At 52.0% G+C, this 19,758-nt stretch overlaps 1 protein-coding gene across 3 annotated transcripts; it reads left to right on the forward strand.

Moving 5' to 3' along the window:
- Positions 1-323: 323 nt before the first annotated feature.
- Positions 324-19,545, forward strand: LOC117147631 (E3 ubiquitin-protein ligase HUWE1). 3 transcript variants are annotated; one of them, XM_033314599.1, is made up of 20 exons: positions 324-483; positions 1,620-2,114; positions 2,437-2,676; positions 2,743-2,964; positions 3,024-3,295; positions 3,375-3,871; positions 4,091-9,198; positions 9,343-10,921; positions 11,030-12,175; positions 12,237-12,710; positions 12,769-13,091; positions 13,152-14,132; positions 14,204-14,339; positions 14,403-17,006; positions 17,071-17,469; positions 17,533-17,721; positions 17,786-18,107; positions 18,174-18,339; positions 18,414-18,604; positions 18,683-19,545. In XM_033314599.1, exons 2-20 carry the CDS (start codon positions 1,836-1,838, stop codon positions 18,783-18,785), a joined length of 15,231 nt encoding a protein of 5,076 aa, XP_033170490.1. In that variant the 5' UTR covers positions 324-483; positions 1,620-1,835; the 3' UTR covers positions 18,786-19,545. The 3 variants fall into 3 exon arrangements, with proteins under 3 accessions (XP_033170490.1, XP_033170488.1, XP_033170489.1); XM_033314597.1 differs by having other exon boundaries at positions 9,343-12,175; XM_033314598.1 differs by having other exon boundaries at positions 3,378-3,871; positions 9,343-12,175.
- Positions 19,546-19,758: the final 213 nt, after the last annotated feature.

Consider the following 19,758-nt stretch of genomic DNA (forward strand, 5'->3'; position numbering starts at 1 on the left):
TACCATAAGCACATTTGAAAAATCGACACAAAATAAAAAGACTAATTTAGTCATACATATAAACATATAAGAACCGTAGTTGTACAATTATTAAACTTCCTCGATTTTCAAATCAAAAGGCGAATATTAAAAACCCTAAACTATTGTGCATTATAACTATCGATACATATTGAACATTTATTCAAAAGTCAACAGACCGCGACTTACAGTTTAAATTCGATTAAAGTGTTATTTAATGTTGGTCTCCCACAATAAAATATTTATTAACACTGAACCATATCGATAGACATCGATAGGCAAAGCCGATTGAAATTCACAGTTGCCGTCAATTGGAGCGTTTGCGGTGTTTGGTCACACAATTTATGCTTGCATTTCGTCTGTGTAAATTTCATTTCCCAAAAACCGACTTTGTTAAGTTAAGCAAATAAGAGTGTTTAATATCGAAGTAAGAAAAGCAGCAGTTTGGTGCAGTTAAATAAAATTGTGAGTATCGTTAGTGGAATTTCCGAGAACGCATAAATACGCACACAGACATTGGTGTGAGAAAAGACTCGCGGAAACAGGCACACGCACGCACACAGCCAAACTCTCACCCACTGCATTGTTTCTGTTCTGACAGTGGCAATTTCTTTTCGCTGCTCTCTTTTCGTCTATTTTTTTTTTCTTGTGCTGTATTACAGTCACCACGGTAGTTTTCTTAAACTTTTAAATACGCTATATATTCGTGTGTGAAAAAAAAATGTTCGTATGTTTGCTTGAAACAGCCCCGAAATCAAGGGGAAACGCAGCAAAGAGAGTGGAGAGAGTTTAAAGTGGTGTTATTGTTGTTGCTGTGACTGCCAGTGCTGCAATAATGAAAATTCGGTGAACCAGACACAGGCATACATACGTACATTTCTCATTTTCACTTGTTTACTGTGAATCAAGCGGAAATTGGCGTGGAAACAGTTTGCGTTTTCCCTGAAATCAAGTGCGTGCTTGCGTGTATGAGAGGAAACGGAGTTTGCTGCAGTCTACTGATTTGTTGTTGTGTCAACCTTGACTTACGCATCTCCTCTTCACTTCTCTTCATTTCCGCTCTATTCCTCCGCTCCTTTATCTCTCTTTTCGCCTTGCACCTTTCTGCGCTTGGCGCTCATTTGACATTTTGCTCAAACATGTTGCGTTTTACATGTGTGTGTGGCTGTGTGTGCGTTCGTGCTTGTGAAAGAAAATAGTGCAAAACGACAATTGAATCGGAAATCCAAGTCGTACACCTCGTTCCTTTATAATCCAAAACACAACAACAAATAGCTGTTAATGCGCGCGCGCTCTGTTTGGGTTTCCTTTTGTTTTTTCCGTTCTTTGCGCTGTTGCCAGTTGAAAGTTTCTGTCAAATTGGCTTGGCTCAGCTGACAAGTGCAGTTAGATTGCGAAAATGCGAAAAAGAGACTGAGAATATTCGAGGAAACGAACGCGGCGGAGAACCTTAGAATAAGAATTGAAACTCTCAATAGAAGCGTAGCAACCGCATGTGTATTTTCTACGTTCGTTTTTTGTGTTCCCGAATTCTTGTTCCATTTTGTAATACTCAACCGCAAGTTACAAGTTACATTTGTCAATCATTCACTTCATTGCAGTTTATTGAACACGCGGACGTACACGTTTGAACCCAAGCTGTAAGCAATCGACGCCTTTTAAGCCATAAAAAATATTCTACACAAACGACTAACTCAACGATAAGTGAACGGAAGAGAGGCAAAAGGAGGAAGCAGGAGGCGGAGGAGGAGGAGGAGGAGCACCGCCCATAGTGGTGGCCACCTGCTGCTCCAGAAGCTCCACAAACAACTGCCGCAATGAAGGTGGATACCGTGAAGCTGAAGAAGGGCTCCTCTGAGCTAACGGCCGAATGCCGCGAGCTCATCGATGAGCTGACCAAGCGGCGAACTCGGGCCGAGCTCCTCGAGTTTCTCGACACCGTCCATGTCTGGATCTATGGAAAGTGCGAGCTGTATCACTGGATCGAGATCCTCGACCGCTTCGACAAGATCCTCGAGGAGGCATCGCGCCATGTCAACGGCAACGAGTTCGTGCTGCAGTGCGACACCAACTTCCAGGAAACGGTAAGGACAACGGTTAGTTTTCACGGTGTACCATTGAAAAAGTCTTCAGGTTTCCACGGATTCATTCGATTCATTAGATATCAGTATCTTTTAATCTATGAGAAAATTTCCTTGTTGAAAAGAATAGCAAAATTCAGAAAGTCCGCATGAGAACTATTTTTGACCCAATTTGGCCTAACGCAGTTCCTTTAAAACCTATCAATAAACTGTATGTTCTTCAAAACGTTGTTAAAAAATGAATTTGCTCTTATTCCGAGAATGTGAAAGCCAAAAGACCATGAAGTTCCTACGGTTAATACGAATATACATCTATATTTCCATTTATCCTTCTCAGGATGTCACACTACTGCTGCACGTACTCAACTTTACCACACTGCTGATCGAGCACTCGTTCTCGCGTCACCTGTACAACTCCATCGAACATCTGACGGTGCTGCTCTCTTCTCAGAACATGGACATTGTCCTGGCCGTCCTCAATCTGCTCTACATGTTCTCCAAGCGCAGCAACTTTATACCCCGTCTGCCGTTCGAGAAGAAGGAGCTACTGATCGTCAAACTCTTCAACATAGCAGAGGTGGGTCATATTGGTTGTGGTGGCTTTTCGGTGCTTGTTTTTATGATAAATTGTATACTTTTTTAGCGCTGGGGCGATCCTAATTATGGCCTGTCGCTCAAGGACTGCTGCATTGGCGAGCCAAAGCTGGAATTCCTCTACCAGCTGTGTATCGACTATGTGGACGAGCATGGTCACGCCGCCCAGCTAGAAATCCCGGACATGATGGACCTATGCCACACGGCATCAGCTCCCGAGGTGATCAAAACGATTGCCGGACAGATCTCAAAGCCCAGTGAGGCAATCAAGGTGGGTTTTCAAAAAATTAATCACTTCAATGATTATAAACTAAAGAACGTCTTCTATAGATGCGCATTGCCCATCGGGTGCGCTTGATCTCAGGCTTCAACAACTACAAACTGCGACTTCAGTTCGTCCAGGCGCGCCTTCAGGCTGTCTCCATTCTGATCTACTCAAATGCCCTGCAGGACAACACGGACAAGGTGTTATATGCCGGCTTTGGCGAAGAGCTGTGCGAGCTGATTGACAAAGAGGACGTACATCTCGTAGAGATAAGGGCTGCAGTTCTCCGCACACTCACATCGATGCTGCACTTCGACCGTAATCCGAATGTGCCAAGGTAAGCGATTGACAGCGTCTCTGATATCTGTGTCTTATATTCCCCGATAATTGCTTTCCTTCTTTTGTTTTCTGTGCAGCAGGGCCGGGTCGCGTCTGATGAAGATCGTTCACTACACAGGAGCCGAGCGGCAGGGCGGGACGCTGCCGCTGCTGGTTCGTGACTGCATTGATAATCTAACCACCCACGGGTTAACCGAGCGTTACCCGCTCATATTGGCCACCTCGCTTTTCTCTTTGCTGTACCACCTGGCGAGCTATGAAATGGGAGGCACTGCTCTGGTTAAAAGCGGCATGATGCAATCCCTGCTGTGCGTAATCAGCTGGCCAGGAGTAGATCTCGAGCACATCACGTTTGTGACGCGGGCAGTGCGTGTGATCGATTTGATCACCAACATCGATATAGCCCGTTTTCACCAGAACAACGGACTTAACGTGTTCATTGACCGGCTGGAGAAGGAGATAAAGAGCTGCTGCAAGGCATTGGCTGACATTGGCATCACGCTGAAGGAGTCGACACTTCGCGACGATCACAAGTTGGACACCTCGCTGGACCACGTTGACGAGGATGTGGAAGGTGCGTAGTGATAAAAGCGATTTCTAACAATTAAAATCATCTTCTGTAATCTGATATATGAGACAAGCATCAACAAGCATCAGACTGTATCTATTTATACAAATTTATCAAATTTAATTTAATAGCAAATTCTCAGTAGATTTACGTTTTTTGTATATTCAATCTAATCAATAACACTGTGTATAATGCCTTCTTTTGTTACCCTTCCCCCCCTTTCAGATGGTTCCGGAGAGAACGCATCCGTGGCCAGTGGAAATGCATCCCCGCGTCGCGATAACTCCAGTGATGGCGTAACAAGTGCCGGCAACATCGTATTTAGAGCTTACCACGAGCATATGGGTGGCGCTGGATCAGGAGCGGGACTCCTGGACATTGGTGGAGCACGCGGCTCGTCTAGCGGCGGATTATCAGGTACATCCGGAATGGGTGCGGGATCAATTAACAGAGATGGGGGTGCTGCTCGCCCGCCGGCTATTATGTATCCCACAAATAGCTACTACGCCCGTCCACTGGCCGAACGCAAGGCGGAGCTCTCTTCGCAGCTGCCTAGCAGCCTGGCGCCGAAGAAGCCGTCCTGCGTCACTCAGCGAGCGGCGCTACTTAAGTCAATGCTGAACTTCTTGAAGAAGAGCATCCAAGATCATGCCCACTTTAGCAACATGCGCAACATCATGGAGACTAGTCTGACCCAATCGCTGCGCCATATCATCGCCAATGCGGAATACTACGGACCGTCGCTGTTTCTCTTGGCCACCGATGTGGTCACTGTGTACGTGTTTAACGAACCATCGCTGCTATCTTCGCTGCAGGATCTGGGCATTACCAGTGTCATGCTAAAGGCGCTGCTCCAGAAGGATGTGCCAGCAACCCGAGAGGTGCTGGGATCCCTACCCAACGTATTTTCCGCTTTGTGTCTAAATGAGCGCGGATTGTTCGAGTTCCTTTCCTACGATCCGTTCGACAAGGTGCTCAAGGTGCTGCTTTCGCCGGACTACTTGGTGGCCATGAGACGCCGCCGCTCCTCGGATCCGCTGGGCGATACAGCAACCAACTTGGGAAATGCCATGGATGATCTGATCAAACACCATCCCTATTTGCGGGCCGATGCCACGGAGGCGATTGTCAGGCTCTTGAACGAGCTGGTTCGCCTTGGCTCTGATCCCAGCTTCATTTGCTGGCGAGCGAACAAAGAAAGCAGTGGCTCTGGCTCTGGTTCCGGGAGCCATGGCGGCGGCCATCACGTGGCCTCAACACCATCGCCCATGGTCATGGTAGCTGGCACGGGAAGTTCTTCATCGGTCCTCCAGGGTGCAGCGGATACAAACGATAGCAGCGGAGATGATGACGACGATGATGACGAAATGAGCTCCGCATCACAGCAGCAGCAGCAGCCCACGACACCGGGCCAAGGTGGAGGACCAACCACACCCAGGACACAACAGGCGGGTGGAGTTGTTGGAGCTGGAGCTGGATCTACAGGAACGCCGGCAGCCGCATCGCAAGCCGTTAAAGTAGTGACGCCACCGGAGCGGGAGGCCATCCCTCTCATCGACTACATCCTCAATGTGATGAAGTTTATCGAGGCGATATTCAGCAACAGTCCTAACGGCGATCACTGTCGCGAGTTTGTGCTCCATGGGGGGCTGAAGCCCATCCTGCAGCTGTTGTCGCTGCCCAATCTTCCAGTGGATTCGCCGGTGTCCACCACCTCCCAAGCAGTGGCCAATGTCTGCAAGGCCATACTCAGCCAGGCGCAAGAAACCAAGGTGCTGGATGTTGCACTCAAGCAGCTGGCGGACATTGTGTCCCAGCTGAAGCCACTAATCAAACACTTCACTTTTCCCGGCGGCAGTGTCCTGCTGGCGGAGCTGGTCTGCTGCCAGCGGCTGGAGGATGGTTTTGCCAACGCCGAATATACACCCATCCTGCACAACATGAGTTTTGTGCACGGCTACGTGGTGATGCTAGTGCATCTCTGCCGAAATGCCTCCAACGACATGCGAACCATTCTTCTAAAGCGGTGGGGTGTCAATCGCGAGACCGGCGTCCAATTGCTGCAGCAGCTCGTGCAGCTGTACATCTCACTGGTGTGGGAGAGCACCATACTGCTGAATTTATGTTCCGATGAACCCACCCAGCATCCGGATCTCATCTGGGATGAGATCGCAGCCCAAATGTCAGCGGCAGCTGGTACTGCGGATCCCCTAACCGAGGCGGAGCTCTCGAGGAAACTGGAACGCGCTGCGGAATTCCGTACAAAGTATACACCCGAGGAGCAGTTCCGATACATCAAATCCCTGCTGGCGGCGAGCTCCCGGCTGGGAAGAGCCCTTGCTGAGCTTTTGGGCACATTGGTGAAACTATCGGTGGGATCACCGCAAACACGGCAGCGTCGCATCAACGATTTGATCAGTAATATCAGCAAAGTTCCTACACCAGAAGCGCGCGAAATAGCCCGCATCCTCAGCTCGATCCTCGTGAACGGATTTAGTCACGAGAGCATTCTGCCCAAGCCTGTGCCGAAACTAAAGCTCACCTTCCTCATTTGCTCGGTGGGATTCACGGGCCCAATGCTGTTTGACGACAAGCGCAGCGCCTTCCATCTAATGATATCGCAATTCTGCGCTGAGAACGGACTGAAGGCCTTCTTTGAGATGTTCTATTGGGCCCTGTCGCTGGATAATGTATCCCAGAAATTCGAGTTCGATCAGTGGGCTTCCATGGAGGATTTGATGCAATCCCATGAGGATGACAAACGTGATTGTCCGGAGGGCACGGGCGAGTTTCTCGATGCATGGCTGCAGCTGCTCGAGAAGATGGTCAATCCTCGAGCCATGTTGGACTCGCCGTACACGATGAGTCCTCGTCTGAATTACATGCCCGACTCGGTTCCATTTGAGCCGGTCTTCTACCTAATACACATCCACCAGCTAGCCATGCAAGCACTGCGCAGAATCTGGGCACGACGCCCGATTCCCAACTATGGACCGAGCATGTTTGAGACCATGATTCTCATCCTAAAACATCTGATCAAGTCACACCAGACGCTGTTGGATCGCTATCACACGCGAATGAAGGAGATCAAGTTCGAGAACCTTTACATCCGGAGCACGGATGATGGTCTGAATGCGGATCACATCAAGACGTTGACGGACATGGGCTTCATGCACTACCATGTAATCGAAGCGCTGAGAACAAATGCGTCTTTGGAAGAGGCAACCGATTACCTGCTTAACAACCCAGAGGCAAGTTCCTTATCGACGACTGGCGGTCAGTCGGGTGGCTCAGCTCCACCGCCGCCGCCACCGCCATCGGCTTCGACGATGGACATTGACGTAGACGTGCCCGCGGATGGGGAGTCGACGCAAAGCAAATCCTCCACTTCGCCCAATTCTAGCTATGACTACAAGCACCTTAAATTGATGCCGTCGCTAATCTTTGATCGCTTCTGCGACGAAGCCATCTCGAGGGCCTTTGAATTCATGGAGGCAATACCGGATACGGTCAACAGTGCAGCTGATTTGATTGCCGTGCTGTACAGACGCCACAATCACCTCAACAAGCAGGTCTTTGTCACCAACTTTGTGCGCAACATCATACAGTGGGTGGACTTCACATTGCAGCTGTTCGAACCAGCCAAGACAACCGGATCGAAGGCCTCACGCCTAGAGGAATGCCTAACCGGAATGACAGCCACCCGGCTGTTTGTACGACTCAAGACATCTACGCTGCTGCTTGAGGAGAACTACAGTGATCTACACCGACCTCTTGTGGAGGCGATAACCGCCCAAGATGCCATGGTGTCGCTGGTCAAGCTGCTGGACTGCATGAGCCAGTGGATGTTGGAACAATCGACCGAAACGAATACCGGCCAGCAGCGTGCGACGGTGCCGCGTTGGGTGCAAAATCTGGTGGACCTAATCGATGCCATCGATAGCATCAGCCACATCCTGCAGCGCAAGGCCAACATGCGTGCAGTAAGCAGCGATGTGTGGCGCTGGTACGACGCGTCCACAGGCAAGTGGAATGCCTACTCGGAGGCCAACAACGAACTCATCCGCAATGCCTATGCGGCCGGCGAACGCTGGCTGTACATCAACATTGGACGCCAGCGGTGCACCGTAAGCCTCAACTGCATGACGCAGGTGAGCGAAGCATCCGGAACACATCGACCTGTCTGCCCGGCCCTGAAACTTAGCGAGGCCATTACCTCTCTAAACAATCCGGTAGGTCACCACAAGGTAGAGCATCTACTTAATCGCGTGGTGCGCACTGCACCCGACGGATCAGGAACTGTGCACAGCGATGAGTTGATTTCACTGCGACAGCTGGTCAACTTTGCCGATGGCCAGCAACCACAGCAGTCGGAGAATTCTGCAAATCCGAGCGAGGAGGCGGCCAGTGAAGACGGCCCAGCTGCAGCCAATAGCGGATCTCCGCCAGCCACAATGACGACGCGCAGCAAGACGCGGCAGAAGAGCGCGGCTGCTGCAGCAGCTGCCAAGAACAAGTCTCAGTCGGGTGGTTCGCCGCCCATACCCAAGCGCACCCAAAAAATCATACTCAACGAGGAGCAGGTGGGCCTTAGCAAGTTCGACTGCGGCCGCATCATTGGCAGCATTGTGGATCTACTGCAGCCATCACATCAGATGCTTAACGAGACAAAGCTTTCGCTGCTCCGTCTCTGTGCGAGATTGACGCGGAACTACGATAACGCCCAAGTGTTCATCCGACGCGGCGGAGTACGAATGCTGCTGCACCTGCAGCAGGCATGCAGTTTCATGGGTTTCCCTACCTATGCGAACATTATACTGCGTCACGTTCTGGAGGCACCGCCCGTGCTCCAGGAGGCCATGGAACGCGTACTGGGCATGCGAGCAGCTGGTATAGTGCCTGTGGGTCATCGCGACCTTATCTACGTGCTCACCCAGGTGTCGTCAGCGGTGTCGCGCAATCCGCAGATTTTCGTGGCCGCCGCCAAGGAAATGCTTAAAGGCGAGTATCTAATCAACACGAACAGCACCACATTGGCAGACGATGCCCGTGTCATGGTCAAGTCCAAGTTTGGCCAGCAACCGACGGCGGCGGCTGGCGGTGCCACGCCACATAACCAGACGCCGACACCACCGCCAGCGGCCAAGGATGAGCTGAAGGACGATCCTCAGGTGCAGTCATCGGTGGCCGTGCTCAAGGAACTGTTGCATGGACTGGTGCAGCCGTGCTGGCATTACGGCGGCACTGGATCTTCGGATCGCGGACAGGGCGCTGCGGAGCTACTGCAGCCGGATCAGCCGCCAGGCACGTCGCAGGGATGCCACGATGATGAGGTGAGTTGGTTTCCTTGGATTTCGGATCTATCGGCGCAAAGAAACAATTTGTTTACTTTACTAGCCATGCAGCATATGTACATAAAATACTTGACTACTTTTGGTTTTTTAAAGTTTTCATACACTAAATGTAAATTTTATTAGTTATATTTCCGCTTCCAGGAAACTCCCGCACCCGTGTCCAGCAAGAAGCAATCCTCCAGCGGCGGAGGTGCTGCAGCTGCTGGCCAAGCTGGCCAGGCGACGGAAAAGTTCGAGCCATGCTGTTGCACCTGGCACATACCGACCAGCGGACACACCCATGCCAAGCCGACCATCTCGAGGGCAACCTTGCTGAAACTGCTGGCGGATTCAACCCGGGCCTACCAGTCGCTGGTGCCGCGTGTCCTCTTGTCGCACGTTTACACACCGGCGGACAGTCCCCTGATCTCCGCACCTCAACAGACGTTCCTGGGCGTGCTCCTTGATCGCTTTCTGCCCATAACCCAACGGCATCATGTGCCCGAGGTCAGCACAATGACCCGCGTACTGATCTGCTCCCTATCGGACTGCTATCAGCAGCCCGGAGTCCAGGTGCATGTCGCCGAGGAGCTGCACGCTGCGGTCGCCAGAGCCCTGGCCCAGCCGGATTCGGCCGAGAAGCACACGAGATTGCAGGTCTTGATGAGCCTTTTCCCCAATCTCATTGAGTCGCCAATGCTTTACGACAAGGTGCACATGCATCGCAACAATATGTACCGGGTGCTCCTACGCCAGGGCGTAATGACCTATCTGACGAAAGTGGCGCAGTACAAAGATCTGTCCAATCACAATACGCTAAGCACCCTTGCGGCCATTCTGCGACCGATGGAGATCCTGCTGAGATTCAGCGTGTCCACTACAACGCTGGGCTCGAAGAGGATTCTCTTTGGCAGTGGCGGCCCTGGCGGACCGAATGCGTCTGGCAATGGCAACAGCACTGCCGGCGGCAGCAGTGGCAACGGACCAGGATCTGGCAACACGTACGGGACCATTATTAACCGGCGACTATATCCTCGCCTGGCGGCACGCACTGGTTTCGGTTCCGCTATGGAGCGTTCCAATGCTATGGGTGGAGAGCACGTTTTGCGAGATATCATACGGAATGTACTGTCGGATCGGCGACATGCCTTCGAGTTCATCTTCAATTCGGACGATATGGCCGTGGACTCTGAGGACGCAGCTGCTCCAGGATCTGGAGTGGGTGGAGGTGGCTCTGGAGCGGGCAGTGTCGGAGGAGGCGTGTCTGGATCAGTATCGGGTAGCAGTTCCGCAGCCGTTATCGACGTAGTCGAGGAGCGTAGCAATGGCGGAGATACCAACGATCCTCCGGCAAACGTGAGCTCTGCATCATCTGGTGCAGGACAGTCCTCGACCAGTGGCGGCCCAGTGCGTCCAGTGGTCAACTTCGATCAATTGTGGGATGATTTCCTGCAGAGCGAGGGACTGCGTCTGGCTTCGCGGAGCGGCGGAGGCGCCGGATCCGGCAGTGGATCCGTTGGAGCAAGCTCATCCGGGCAGCAGAACGGAAGCAACACCACAGCCAGTTCGACCAACTCAGGTAACAATTCCGGGATCGGAAATCTTCGCTTGCGCACCAATCCCGATGTTGATGTAGGCAGTGGCAATGGTAGCGGCAGCGGCAGCGGGTCCAACGCAGGTGTGGTCAACGACAATGGAATCAGCGGCGGCGGTGGAAGTGATGGTGCGTCCACCTCTTCAGACACGGGAGCTCCAGGTGGTGCTCGTGATTTGAACGCCTCACTGCTTGGCGATGTCAGTACCTCAGAATCTGATTCGGATCCTTCCACAGAGAACGACGAGCGCAATGAGGAGGACGAAGATGAGGATGATGACGCTCCCGATGAGGATGTGGATGAGCACAGTGAGACGGATGTGGACGAAGAGCGATCGCGCCAGTTTATCGAGGTCTTCGATCACATCTATGAGCCGGAATCATCTGAAACGGCGTCCAACGATGCAGATGTGGATAACGATGATGATGATGACGAGGACGATGTGGACGACGACGATGATGACGACGAAGTCAACCACGATATTGTTCGGGAGGAGGCCCAGAGCATCATGGATGCAGAGATCGAGAACCAAATCGATATCGCCCTCGCCCTGGTCTCCTCAAACAATCGTCCCAGACGCAGTGCAGCGGTTAATGCATCTGGCGATGGTTCCGCCAATCGAACCAATCCCGATGACGAAGTGGACGATGAGGATGACTATGTAGATGCTGATCCCGATGAAGATCCGGACGTGGATCCAATTAGCGGACCATCGGCAGCCCAGGCGGAGGCCTATCTATACGAGCGATTAGGCAGCGGCCTAATGCCAACACCACCGGTTGGTTTTCGTGTGCGAATGAACAGCTCTATTGCCCAACCACTTGATATTGATGTGAATGGCGGCAATGCGGGAAGTGGAAGCAATGCGGGCGCCACAGGATCGTCCGGGGGCGTTGGCCAAAGAACTTCTACGGGCGGCACAACAGCCAGTATTGGAGCAATTGCCTCTGCCGCACTGCGCCCATCATCTGGTTCGTGGATGGCACCGGACTTTAACTTCATTCGAATGTCGATCGGGGAGAGCTCCATGGGCAGCGGACCAGCTCTTGGTGGCAACGCCAACGGTGGCGATATGAACGTCTTCCCAACGCCCTCCATGTCACTAGAGCGCACTGGTGGTGCACCTGGCAGCGGCCAGACTATGAGTGAGCTGCTGAACGAACAACCATCGGGGGCTGGCGTAGGTGGTGGCGGAGGCGGCGTCGGCGGGGTCGGTGCAAACGGTGCGAACAGTGGCACCTCGGGACAACATCCGAATGCAACGCTCTGCACGAACGGAGTGCGGCGTCGGTTGCTCTATCTGGACCAGCAGTACTGCGTGTGCATGCCCACGCATCAGAACCCCACTGAAGAGACCCAGATGGAGACCTTCACACAGGATGGTGAGTATTCTCGCACCGTTGCCATCAAATGAATACCTTAATTCTTACCCACCCATCGCAGCTCTTCACTGGTGGCTAGAAGAGGCCACGCTCCTGGATATGGAAAGCCAGACGGACGCCTGTCTATATGCCGCACATTTTCTGCTGCCACATCTCATCAAGGAGCTGAAAACAGCGCACCAGCAGCGCAAGCAGGAGGAAGCCGCCCGCCAATCCACAACACCGGTGACGGGTACAAGTGCATCTGCAACATCCTCCAACACTACGTCAGTTGTGGGCACAGCAGCGCCCACAGCGACATCATCGATTGCGTCCGGTTTACTGGCGAACGCCGTCTCTGCGGGCTCAGGAAGCAGCAGTTTGGTAGTGCCACCAGTGGCAGCATCTGCCACGGGCGGCACCCGGCGCAGTTCGATTCCTGTGCTAATTCCGTCAACATTTGGTCCTAGTAGCGCTAGCAACGCGACAAGTGCAACGGGAAACGGTGCCACCAATGATGCCACGACAACAACTGGTGGACCAACCAGGCTTTTCTGTGAGTACTGATCGAATCATTTAAGCAAAAATGTACTCAAGTAACCATATTCTTGCAGCGTCCGTTGACAGCAGCATCACCTCGGAGACGCAAACGACAACCCGATCGTCACGCCAACGCGGTGGATTGCGTCAGCACAGTCAGATGCCCTTCAACATTTACGCCGAGATTGATTTAACTAACGAACAGGATAGCGAAGGGGCCACAGGGACAGCAGCGGATGGAGCTGAATCACAGCCACAGTATAACTCCTCTTTTTCGGCGGCACAGGTGGCGGTGCCTCAGTATCAGCATCAGCGCTATCCACCGATGCCACTCCTATCGTCCAGCGGAAGACCATCGCGATCCCACTCGCGTGAGAGAGAGATGCTCCTCATGCAGGTAATTTGTGTGCAGTTAAGATTTTTGTACATATTCTAATTTAAATTCCGTCATCGCCAGATACGCAACCGGATGCAAGGATCCAGCGGACGCACTTCAGGCTCGGCGCTAATTAACGCCCGGCCTAATCGCGACCTACCCAACTGTCTGCAGCGTCATGACCATCAGGCCGGCTCCATTTACCCCCGACCCAGTGCGAACAGAACGTCAGCTCCGACTTTTGTGTCCATCCCGACGGCAATGTCTAATGCGATACTGGAGCAGATAAATGTCACCGCTCCGAATGTGGTGCGAACAGACAGAAACTTTGCCTTGCCATCTTCCCTGGAGGTTGATGTGGATGTGCTGCCACCACCACCGCCGCCACCGCCCAGTGATACGACGCCATTGGTCCACGCCGAGGACGAACTGTGGCCCGGAACGGTGGTCAGTGCTGGTACTAGAGAGGAGTCATCCGCTCCAGCAGTAGCCACAGAAAACACAGAGGCTGTAAACGACTCAAACCAACCGGAACCGACGCCAGAAAGCAGCGAATCTACTTCTCCAAATCCGCAGGCTCCTTCATCAGAACCAACCCTATTGGAATCAGGCGCAGCAGTAGATGCCTCAGTTGCTTCACAAACGCCATCAACAACAGAGGAGGCCGCCTCTACTGGTGGAGCGAGCGGAACAACAGCCACCATAACGGACATGAGTCCCGAGGTGCGGGCTGCTCTCGGGGATCTCGAGGTGCCCGAGGGCGTGGATCCCTCCTTCCTGGCCGCTCTGCCCAGCGAGATGCGCGAAGAGGTTATCCAAGAGCATCTTCGCATGCAGCGCATCCGTCAGCGAGCGCAGCAGAATGCAATCCAAATTGCCCATGACTCGCTGGTCGAGGTCAACCCAGAATTCCTCGCCGCCCTGCCACTAAACATACAGTCGGAGGTGCTGATGCAGCAGCGCATCGAGCAGCAGCGACAGGCGGCTCAGACTGCCAATCCTGAGGATCCCGTTGATACAGCTGCTTTCTTCCAAAACCTGCCAGAGAATCTGCGCCAAGCTGTGAGTTTCATTTTTCATTCATGAATAAAGCTTGCGAGCAAACTAAACCTTTACATCGGTTATAATTTTAGATACTCACCGACATGGAGGAGTCACAGATAGCCAGCTTGCCGCCGGAGCTGGCTGCCGAGGCGCAGTTCCTGCGTCGCGACTGGGAATCTCGCAACGGCGCCCGCATGGACGCTCATCCGACCACCAATGCCTTATGTAAGTGTGGTTATACGAACTTGATAGCTTATAAATCCTAACGATCTCTATATATTTCTTTAGCCCGGTTCCAGACAACGCTCCAGAGCCTGGACGACACACGCTGGCACAGCTCCATTTGGTATGATGCGAGTGGCATTGCCCAGCCGCAACACCATCAGCATACAACGATTGTGCATCAACATGCCCACGCACATCATGCCCCGAACATGGGCAAACCACTGGCCCTGTTGATGATGGAGGACGAGAACATTCTGCTCGATCCGGACTCGCTGGCCACACTCCTGCTCTTCCTGTTCGTGGAGGATCAGAAGGTAAACAGCATGCGACTGCATCGCGTCATACGCAACCTGTGCCACCACGAACCCACCCGCGACTGGATCATCAGCGCCCTGATCAGCATAATTCAGAAGACGAACGAGGACAACGGAAACTTCGGTGCGGGCCAAGCGGGTGGCAAGCCGGAGTGGCTGAAGCTGCGTGTGGACGCTGCCTTTGGCTACAAGAGCAACATATTCCTGATTAACCGATTGTACGAGGGCAGTGCCCGGAGCATCAGCATCAATCCGCAGGCGGCACAGATGATAGTGCGAAACTGTCTGGACCTGCTGTTCGTGCTGGCCAAACACTATCCGTCCAGCTTTGTGCCCTATAATCGCGATGTGAAGGCCAGGCGTATATTGAGTGCGGTATTTGGCATGCCATCGCCCACGGCCGGATCAGGTGGAGGCGCAGGATCTGGATCTGGATCTGCAGCGTCTGGCGGTTTGACAGGCTACGATGACGTGCCACCAGGTGGAACTCTGGACTTCCGCTCAAGATTCTGTCGCTATCAGGTGGTTAATCGGCTACGTAGCATATTCGACGATCATCCTGCCCCGAAACCCCCAGTGCCCTTGGATGAAGCACCCTCCACATCAAAGGCGGCGGCAGCAAAGGCAGCTGCCACGGCCAAAGTGTCCACTGCTGGGAGCCAGAATAAGCACTCTGTGCCGTACCAGACTAACGCGAAGAACTTCTGGGATGTTGTGCTTAACATCGATCAACAGACACAAGTGCGATTGGCCAATGTGGCCCAGTTTCCGCTCACCTCACAGCCGGCGTGGGAATGGCAGACGAATACAGCGGATTTCCTCTCGTTCAGCGAATCACCCTTCGGCCAGTTGCTGGAAATGCTTCCCTACAAGGTTATATGCCGATCGCCCCATCTTACCGATATGCTGGTCAAGCTGCTCGCCTCGCTCAGCACAGAGTTGCCCAAGGAGGAGGAGCTGTTGCCGCTAAGCGATCAAATGCCCCCACTGGTACCCATTAGTCAGGTGGCGAGAGCGGCAGCGGCACCACCACCACCACCTGCCGAGAATACCCAGCCCACAGCAACAGCAACAGAAATTGGTGACGGTCTGGCCGCCAACATTGAGGAGCAGGCTGCTCCGGCCAGCGGTAATCCTGCCTCCGGTGATAGCAATGCGGGAGCGAAGCGCACCCAAATGCCAACTTTAAGTGTGGCCCTGCCGGTGGCGCCATCGAAACCGCGTCGCAAGATCTACTCGAAGAACTTTTCGCAGCTCCAGCTGGTCATTGAGGTGCTGACGCACCAGTGCGGCACCACCGAGGGCCTGGACAACGTAGCCAAGCTGATTGTGAATCTAACGCAGTGCTCGCAGGCATCTACTGCCATTTTCATTCAGTACTTGACCGCTGCGATATTGGGATTGGCCGAGGAAGTACGTCAAGCGATACAGATGCTGCTCAACGAGATTCGCATGTATAACATTCATCAAGGCGTGGCCAGCACCACCTCACAGGCGTCCACTTCCGGGGCAGCTGTAGCAACACCATCATACGTACCCACAGTATCCGGAGCCAGTCTCTTGCCAAACTTGGCCGTGCACGAGGGCATAATGCAAGATCGCTTCACCGCCGAGCACGTGATCATCTCGGCACCAAAGAATGCCAAACCCACCTGCGAGTTGCAGCTGCCGTCGATGAAGAAACTCATGTCCAACTCGTCCGCCCAGCCGTACTTCCTGCGAACCCTGAAGATCTTCATGCAGGTACGCGACATGTATGAGGCGCAGAACGGCGTGTCCACTGGCGGTGGAATCGCTGGTGGTGCCGGCGAAAACGACGACGATATCATCGATATTGAGGGTGATGGAGGTGCTTCCGGCGGCAGCAGTTCTGATATGGCTCCCGGGTCTGCCAGCACAATATCTCCACCACCGCCAATGGAAACCAATCAGACCGCGCAAGATGGCGATGACGACGAGGAAGAAGAAGATGAGGCCAGATCTTTCCCGGGAGTTGGCGTGGCAAGCGCTAGCAAGTCGACCAAGCCTACTCTGAGTCAGATCCTCTGCCTGGACGTGCTGTGGAACACGCTCAGCGAATGCCTGGTGGCATTGGAGGAGTCCAAGGACGAGTTCGCCGTCCTGGTGCTGCAACCGACCGTGGAGGCCTTCTTCCTCATCCACGCCTCGCATCGCGGTGCGTCCAAGAAGCCGGGTCGCAGCTTTATGCCTGGAACTGTGAGCTTTGGACTGCGAGCAGCCGCCGGCGGTGGAATCGGAGGACTGGGAGCAGCCGCATCATCTGCCCAGTCGTACAGTCCCTTGATGGACGATGTCAGCAGCGCCAACACCACCAGTTCTGCTAGTTTCGATGGTGAGTTTAGGAAATATGCAAAACATTATTCATATAATCAATCTGCAACATTTATAATCACCAGATGAGCCGCGAATGCAAGATGCATCCACGAATACGCCGCTGGCCAACGCCTCGACCAGCACAGCTTTGAGCGCGCACGAGGCGCAGCTCAGGCAGGACCGGCAAAAATTCCTACAATTCGCCGAGAAGCACCGCACCGTGCTTAACCAGATACTGCGACAGTCACCAACTCATCTCTCCGACGGGCCGTTTGCCGTGCTTGTGGACCACACACGCATTCTCGACTTTGATGTCAAGCGCAAGTACTTCCAGACGGAGCTGGAGCGGCTGGACGAGGGCATACGGCGTGAGGAGCACACGGTCAGTGTTCGTCGCGTAACCGTTTTTGAGGACTCGTTCCGTGTCCTGTACCGTCTGGGTCCGGAGGAGTGGAAGAACCGCTTCTACATCGTATTTGAGGGTAAGTTTTGGACCAATATAAACGAATAACTAGCGATGTTCATACTTGCGATCTACCTTACAGACGAGGAAGGCCAGGACGCTGGCGGCCTGTTGCGCGAGTGGTATGTGATCATATCGCGCGAGATCTTTAATCCGATGTATGCCTTGTTCTGCGTATCGCCGGGCGATCGCGTCACCTACATGATAAATCCCTCCAGCCATGCTAACCCCAATCACCTGAGCTACTTCAAGTTTGTCGGCCGCGTAATTGGTAAGTCTCTTAGATACTCCTTCCATATCAGACGTTCTATAACCCCTTCGATGTTATTCAATAGCCAAGGCTGTGCACGACAACAAGTTGCTGGAGTGCTACTTCACTCGCTCATTTTACAAGCACATCCTGGGCAAGCAGGTGAAGCACACGGACATGGAGTCGCAGGACTACGAGTTCTACAAGGGCCTCGACTATCTGATGAAGAACGACATCTCAACCCTGGGCTACGAGCTGACCTTTTCCACCGAGGTGCAGGAGTTCGGTGTCACCCAGATCCGGGATCTGAAGCCAAACGGACGCGACACCGCCGTGACCGAGGAGAACAAGTTTGAGTATGTGCAGCTTGTGTGCCAGCTCAAGATGAGCGGCTCCATTCGACAGCAGTAAGTATACATAATATATTAATATTCCATGCTATGGATTCTAAATCGAGCTACTCCCCACAACAGATTGGACGCATTCCTTGAAGGCTTCTACGACATAATTCCAAAGCATTTAATTTCGATATTCAACGAACAGGAACTGGAACTTCTCATATCCGGCCTGCCGGATATTGACATTGAAGATCTAAAGGCGAACACCGAGTACCACAAGTACACCTCTAAATCGGCGCAGGTGAGACCATAATTGTGAATCTTCCTCCATCCTCCATCCCGCTCTAAACCATGTCTTATTTAAACATTCATTAGATTCAATGGTTCTGGCGTGCACTGCGTAGCTTTGACCAAGCGGACCGCGCCAAGTTCCTGCAATTCGTCACTGGCACATCGAAGGTGCCCCTGCAGGGCTTCGGCTCGCTGGAGGGCATGAACGGGATTCAAAAGTTCCAAATCCATCGGGACGATCGATCCACTGATCGCTTGCCCTGTGCACACACCTGGTGAGTAGGGATCCACAAGTCGCATGAGCTGTTTGCAATGCCATAGACCGTATTAACTTACCCATCGTTCGATTGCAGCTTCAACCAACTGGATCTGCCCATGTACAAGTCATACGACAAGCTGCGGAGCTGCCTGCTGAAGGCCATACACGAGTGCTCCGAGGGCTTTGGCTTCGCCTAAGGTGCGACAACTGTGGCGGCAGCGCCAACCACCAGCCGGCAGAGCCACCGGTAACCAACCAACTACGGACGCAACACTATTCCTACAACGCCATCAAATGCACGGGCGCAACGACGAGAAATGCATAATTGATTTGAATTGAACGGAAAATAACAGAACAGCCACTGCAAATTTGCGATATCGGCAACAGAAACTGCATACATAAACAGTACATATAGTTATATAGTATATATAAAAATGTTGAATTAATTATTAATTTTCGCGCCTATATATATACAATATATATTTTCTTAAATTTTCAAAAGAAAACGGAAGAAATCTAAGGAAACCTAACAAAAAAAAAAAAAAAAAAATGAAAAACTGATACAGACGCGAAACAGTATATTCGATTTAAAATTCTCTGCGCAACTCATCTTATTTTTTTATATTTTTTTGAATCTATCTCTGTCGTTTTGCACATTTTTATCAAAAGAAAAGGATTTATATAAGGAAACACACAATTTGACACATTTTCATTTACCCAAACGCGAAACCGAATAGAAAAGGATTAAACGTAGTATATAGATCGCAAATGCACATAAACAGATTACACACTTGGGTTACTTGTTTACTTAAGTGATTGTACGTACCGAAGATAAAGGGAAGCAACAGAAAACATATTTAAATGGATTAAAGTATTTTGATGTAAGAGATAAGTCCTTATGTTAATGAATTTTATGTTTAATTTTGAAATAAAGAGCCGCAGATGTAACTTAAAGAATCTGGAATAAAGAATAAGCTCATTTATCACAATAAATTTTCAGAATTCACTTCACACGCTTGCCATAGATAAATGCGGCTGAAAAGGATGGGTACGTCATCGTTATAAATACATATATAAGGTCTAAATGTCGATCTTATTTGAATTGGGCGCCATTTCATTTGAAATTCGATTCTATCGCAACGTCAGATCGATATCTCATGCACAGCAAAC

The sequence above is a fragment of the Drosophila mauritiana genome, chromosome X (assembly GCF_004382145.1).
Source record: "Drosophila mauritiana strain mau12 chromosome X, ASM438214v1, whole genome shotgun sequence".
NCBI lineage: Eukaryota > Metazoa > Arthropoda > Insecta > Diptera > Drosophilidae > Drosophila > Drosophila mauritiana.

Excerpts from the sequence above, each read along its gene's own strand:
- LOC117147631 (XM_033314597.1), top strand. The coding sequence starts at position 1,836 with ATGAAGGTGGATACCGTGAAGCTGAAGAAGGGCTCCTCTGAGCTAACG. Across the intron at positions 14,133-14,203 it reads CAGAGAATCTGCGCCAAGCT|ATACTCACCGACATGGAGGA; the intron begins GTGAGTTTCATT and ends TTATAATTTTAG. Across the intron at positions 17,470-17,532 it reads CTTCTACATCGTATTTGAGG|ACGAGGAAGGCCAGGACGCT; the intron begins GTAAGTTTTGGA and ends TCTACCTTACAG.